Source organism: Lolium rigidum, chromosome 5 (assembly GCF_022539505.1).
Source record: "Lolium rigidum isolate FL_2022 chromosome 5, APGP_CSIRO_Lrig_0.1, whole genome shotgun sequence".
NCBI lineage: Eukaryota > Viridiplantae > Streptophyta > Magnoliopsida > Poales > Poaceae > Lolium > Lolium rigidum.
This window is the reverse complement of record NC_061512.1, coordinates 167,324,649-167,331,233: the sequence shown is the minus strand read 5'-3', so window position 1 is coordinate 167,331,233 and position 6,585 is coordinate 167,324,649. Positions and strand designations below refer to the sequence as shown.

At 47.3% G+C, this 6,585-nt stretch overlaps 1 protein-coding gene across 1 annotated transcript; it reads left to right on the top strand.

Annotated features, from left to right (window-relative positions):
* Positions 1–4,916: 4,916 nt before the first annotated feature.
* On the top strand, positions 4,917–5,804 carry LOC124656666 (adenylate isopentenyltransferase 3, chloroplastic-like). The gene has a single exon (XM_047195371.1). The coding sequence runs from the start codon at positions 4,917–4,919 to the stop codon at positions 5,802–5,804; it is 888 nt and encodes a 295-aa protein (XP_047051327.1).
* Positions 5,805–6,585: the final 781 nt, after the last annotated feature.

Sequence of the window (6,585 nt, the reverse complement as noted above, 5' to 3'; positions counted from 1 at the left end):
GCATTTTAGTAACATGAAAATTTCTACAACCATATTTTCCTCTCTCATAATAACTTTCAGTAGCATCATGAACAAAATCAACAATATAACTATCACATAAAGCATTCTTATCATGAGTCTCATGCATAAAATTATTACTACTCCCAACATAAGCATAATCAATTTTATTAGTAATAGTGGGAGCAAATTCAACAAAGTAGCTATCATCAAATGTAGGAGGCATATTGTAATCATAATCAAATTTATCCTCCATAACAGGTGGCACCAAAAGACTACTATCATTATAATCATCATAAATAGGAGGCAAAGTATCATCAAAGTAAATTTCCTCCTCAATGCTTGGTGGTCTAAAAAGATCATGCTCATCAAAACCAGCTTCCCCAAGCTTAGAATTTTCTATATCATTAGCAACAATGGTATTCAAAATGTTCATACTAATATGTTCCATGGGTTTTTTAATTTTCGCAGCAAACCATCCATGTCTTAAATCAGGAAATAGAATAAGAAGCTCATTGTTGTCCATTATGCCAAACTAGTGTAAACAAGAAACAAAAAGATGCAATTGCAAGATCTAAAGGAAATAGCTTCGAGCACACACACGACGGCAACAGAAATGTACTTTACCTGGGACCGGAGTATGAGTGCCTTTTACCTTTTCTCCCCGGCAACGGCGCCAGAAATTTAGCTTGATACGCCTATAGCACGCGTCCGTTGGGAACCCCAAGTAGAAGGTGTGATGCGTACAGCAGCAAGTTTCCCTCAGTAAGAAACCAAGGTTTATCGAACCAGTAGGAGTCAAGAAGCACGTCGAAGGTTGATGGCGGCGGGATGTAGTGCGGTGCAACACCAGGGATTCCGGCGCCAACGTGGAACCTGCACAACACAACCAAAGTACTTTGCCCCAACGAAACAGTGAGGTTGTCAATCTCACCGGCTTGCTGTAACAAAGGATTAGATGTATAGTGTGGATGATGATTGTTTGCAGAAAACAGATAGAACAAGTATTGCAATAGATTGTATTCAATGTAAAAGAATGGACCGGGGTCCACAGTTCACTAGAGGTGTCTCTCCCATAAGATAAATAGCATGTTGGGTGAACAAATTACAGTCGGGCAATTGACAAATAGAGAGGGCATGACCATGCACATACATGATATGATAATTATTGTGAGATTTAATTGGGCATTACGACAAAGTACATAGACCGCTATCCAGACATGCATCTATGCCTAAAAAGTCCACCTTCGAGTTATCATCCAAACCCCTTCCAGTATTAAGTTGCAAACAACGGACAATTGCATTAAGTATGGTGCGTAATGTAATCAATAACTACATCCTCGGACATAGCATCAATGTTTTATCCCTAGTGGCAACAAGCACATCCACAACCTTAGAACTTTCTGTCACTGTCCCGGATTTAATGGAGGCATGAACCCACTATCGAGCATAAATACTCCCTCTTGGAGTTAAGAGCAAAAACATGGCCAGAGCCTCTACTAATAACGGAGAGCATGCAAGATCATAAACAACACATAGGTAATAGATTGATAATCAACATAACATAGTATTCTCTATCCATCGGATCCCGACAAACACAACATATAGAATTACAGATAGATGATCTTGATCATGTTAGGCAGCTCACAAGATCCGACAATGAAGCACATGAGGAGAAGACAACCATCTAGCTACCGCTATGGACCCATAGTCCGGGGGTGAACTACTCACTCATCACTCCGGAGGCGACCATGGCGGTGAAGAGTCCTCCGGGAGATGAATCCCCTCTCCGGCAGGGTGCCGGAGGCGATCTCCAGAATCCCCCGAGATGGGATTGGCGGCGGCGGCGTCTCAGTAAGGTTTTCCGTATCGTGGCTCTCGGTACTGGGGGTTTCGCGATGAAGGCTTTAAGTTGGCGGAAGGGCAACGTGGGGGGGCCACACGAGGGCCCCACACACCAGGGCCGCGCGGCCAGGGCCTGGGCCGCGCCGCCCTGTTGTGGCGGCACCTCGTGGCCCCACTTCCTTTCCCCCTCGGTCTTCTGGAAGCTTCGTGCAAAAATAGGACCCTGGGCGTTGATTTCGTCCAATTCCGAGAATATTTCCTTTGTAGGATTTCTGAAACCAAAAACAACAGAAAACAAAGAATCGGCTCTTCGGCATCTCGTTAATAGGTTAGTGCCGGAAAATGCATAAATACGACATATAATGTGTATAAAACATGTAGATATCATCAATAATGTGGCATGGAACATAAGAAATTATCGATATGTCGGAGACGTATCACCCCTCACCCGTACAGGTTCACGAGAGGCAGGGTTCCGGAGGCCTACTGTCCCGGCAGTCGGTGCACGCCGACGGACGGGATGAGGAAGACGAATGCGGCGGCGCAATGAACTGGAAACAGGTAGTCGCGTATGCGTCTAGATACGGCGGCTAGGGTTGCGCGGGGTCTTATATAGTGCGGTCTCGGCGAGATTCCCGCAACCCGCGGCGCGTCGTGACGTGTCGTGACGAGGCGAGGCGAGGCGGGCGGCGGAGGAGGAGGAGTGCGCGAGGGCTCTCTCTCTTCTCACTCACTTACTACAACTAGAACAACCCACCTTATATACCACTCCAACTCCCTCCCAACTAGCAATGTGGGACTAAACTTCAGCCCCACTAGTGCAGCCACTGATTATTGGAATGGGCCATGTGAGTTTCAGAATTTGATAATGGGCCATGGGACAAAGCCAAATGCCCAAAATTCCTGCAGCAAAACCCTAACTCGTGTAGTAGATGTGTTTCTACGGTAGCCGGGCAAGAGATTATATAGGCTCAGGAAACCCTAGGCAACGTGGGGCACGCCCACGTCACGCGCACGTTTTCGAGTCGGTTACACATAGCCCACAGTCTGGGAGCGACCCGAACCGACTAACTACGACGCGTCCGTCTAGGACTCTCTCACCACGAGCGCGGCGCGCGTCGTGACGTGTCGTGTCGTGTCGTGTCGTGTCGTGTCGTGTCGAGTCGAGACGAGCGAGCGAGGAGGAGGAGGAGCGCGCGTGAACCACTCCTATTCTTACTCACTTACTAGTGGTGGTACAACCAACCTTATAAGGTGGTCTAACTTCCTCCCAACTTTCCATGTGGGACTAAACTTCCCACCTCTTGCCACTTCCTAGTGAGGTGCCACCAACTTAGGCTCAAACTCACAAGGCTGCCACTATGTGGGCTTTAAGATTTATAGGGAAATCTGAAATCTAGTATGGGCCACTAAAAGTGCGCCCAATATTTCAACAGCTATGTGTCCAAAAATTGGGATGAAGCCAATTTATTGTGAGCATTTCGTTACATACAAAGATGATTTCAATTTTTTTGAATTCTTTTTGGAACAACTGTCGAGAAATTGGAACATAATTTAACGGTCACAAGTGACTGGAGTGGTGAGCTGTCAGTTTGTGAGGAGAAACATGTGCCATATGCATTTTTTTTTTATAAAAGGCAATTTGTTAAGTAAAATGTTTAACTATTATACCCATTCTATGCATAAAATAGGGTACACACATTCGCTAAAATCCAGATGAACAAGAGATAAAAATTTAATAAAAGCGGAAGTAATACTCGACGAAACTGTATAGGCGCCTACAGCGATAGAGGCCCAGTCCACAGATTACACTGTCATCCATGTTCGATAAAAATATTCCTCGCTATGTCCTCCAACCGTGTGCATACACCTCGATAAATAGGTCGCGATTTTCCACGCGCCGTAGAGACGATCATGAACAGACCAAAGTCGTGCCCCACTAGTTGGTAACCTGCATGAGATAATAATTTTTATCATCAAAATCTTGTCATTTCTACATAGCCATAGAGACCAAATAACGAAAAACGCTCCCACACTAATAAGTATTTCCAAACCTATGATCCACACTATTTAGCCAGTTGGTGAACATATTTGCCAAACTGCGTTGCCAATAAGTTAGAACGTACTCATGGCCGGCTCTGGCTCAGGGCAAGAAGTGCGACGGCCCGGGGCCCAACCAAAACGGGGGATCATTATTTCTGGCACAGAGTATATAGGAAAAAAAAATTAGGCCCATCTAGCATGCACGCAGTCTAAATAGGGCCCATTTATAAAGTTCGCCCTGAGGCCCTCCAAATCCTAGAGCCGGTTTCTCTCGTCGTAATGGTAGAATCCACACTTTGTACTTCCGTGTTCCAGATGCATTTTACAATGTTATCTTTCGTGCGTATTATATACCCCTATAAAAATACCATGCAAAAACCCCAGTCTTTAGTGGAATCTTCAATTTCGAGATGCACCGGAAGAAATAGCTTTTTTCCTGGAAAAATATAAGCAATTGGTAAGTCTCATAGTAAATATAGTAGGGCACTGATATTGTTTTCTTTTTTTCTCACAACGTCGTATAGTAGCAGAGAAGCGGGCACCGGGTGCGACTGGGCGCGCGGCGTCTGATCGGAGCTTTGACTGCCAAAATTGCATGCTATATGGTCTCGTATCTTCCCATAAATGCAATGATCCACAGAATAGGATAGTGCTAATTACTCTTTTGATTCAAAATCCACACAAGGTAGTAGTAATACGTACCTATCCATACTTGGTGAAAATCAAATCAAATCAAACCCTCTTAAATTTGCAATATATATGCGGAAAACCTTCTGGAATCCTTAAGAAACGACACCGTTTCCTGGGAAAGAGTCACTCATTTCCAAATATGGGTCTGATAATCCTTGGGTCGTCTTCCTCAATCTACCATATCGAAATCCATAGGCACAGATCGTGTACGATCTCGATCGCGCTTTTAATTCCTTCCATGAACGGCAGCGTGCCTGCTCCTATAAAGGGCGGTGCCCTGATCGCGTCGTTTTCAACAATCAACATCCGGCAACGCGCACGAGCAGGAGCAGGAGCACACCATGGGCGCCGCCGCCGTGATGGAGGTTGAGGAGCAGCAGCAGCGCGGCAGCAAGCCAAAGGTGGTGTTCGTGCTTGGCGCGACGGCGACGGGCAAGTCGAAGCTGGCCATCGCCCTGGCGGCGCGGTTCGGCGGCGAGGTGATCAACTCTGACAAGATCCAGGTGTACGCGGGCCTGCCCGTGATCACCAACAAGGTGACGGACGAGGAGTGCGCCGGCGTGCCGCACCACCTCCTCAGCTGCGTCACCTGCCCCGACGCCGACTTCACCGCCGAAGACTTCTGCCGTGAGGCGGGTGCCGCGATCAAGCGCGTGCTCTCCCGCGGCGGCCTCCCCGTCGTGGCCGGCGGGTCCAACCGGTACATCAAGGCCCTGGTGGACGGCAATGGCGGCGCTTTCCGCTCTGAGCACGACTGCTTCTTCGTCTGGCTGGACGCCGCGCCGGAGGTCCTCCGCCGGTGCACCGCGGTGCGGGTGGACGACATGGTGCGCCGCGGGCTGGTGGACGAGGCCCGCGCGGCGTTCGACCCGGACGCCGGATACACGAGGGGACTTCGCCGTGCCATCGGCCTGCCGGAGATGGACGCGTACCTGCGGCGCTCGCAGCACGACGACGTTGAGGACGACGAGGGGCTGCTGGAGAGGGCGGTGGAGGAGATCAAGGCCAACACGTTCGGTCTGGTGCAGGAGCAGGTGGAGAAGATCCGGCAGCTGAGCATGCTGGACGGGTGGGACGTCCGGCGGGTGGACTGCACGGAGGTGCTGGCGCGCATGGCGGACGGCGAGAGCGTGGAGGAGCCATGGGGGAAGGTGGTCTGGGAGCCCGTGCAGGGCATGGTGACGAGCTTCCTCGTGAAGGAGGAGAGCGGGATCAAGCTGGAGAACTAGAGCTAGTTATTCTCGCTTCGACAATGCATGCAGTGCACCATGCACACTATATACGTATGTGTCAATTTTGAATCATCCGCCGGGGGTAGGACTTCAGAAACATTTTTCGCGTCTAAGTTCGTTGTGCCGATCGATACGATGGATGCAGATATATATTGCCGTCCTTTACAATTATCTTTATATATTTTTCTTTACTATATATTCTTTGATGCGAATAATAAGATATATTGGTTTTCTAAGATGCATATCTGAGAGCATATATGTAATTAAAAAAAATAGCACGCTATAGAGGGACGCCAGTTTAGTGTTCTGAAGAGTACATGCTAGGATACTAATTACGAAATTAAATCAGTGCTAAACCACGCTAAATCTGATAGCATGCTATTTTTTAGTTTTCCTAATTCCCGTCTAGTTGAGATACTTCGCTCTCACTTAAATCCTACATCGATCGTTGGATTTATATCGTGGTTCATACACTTATGAGTTACAACTTGGGTTACAACTTACAACTTACAACTATAACTTTTTTCAGTTACAAATGAGATTCTAACTAGAAAAATTAACTTCTTCTGCTGGATTCTCTTCATGATTCGTACTAACAGTGAGTTGCAAGTAAGATTCGATGATATTGCACGGTTGGGAACCAAGTCAATTCGAGAATTGGTCACCTAATTTTTACTTCATATGCCATTATTATCCTCATAGGGTCGAACCACCGCAGTCTACTAGACGTATTTCCTTCTTTTCCATATGTCTCAACATCCTCTTGCTTCTTGCAAAT

Coding starts and splice junctions, on each gene's coding strand:
- LOC124656666 (XM_047195371.1), top strand. CDS start 4,917: ATGGGCGCCGCCGCCGTGATGGAGGTTGAGGAGCAGCAGCAGCGCGGC.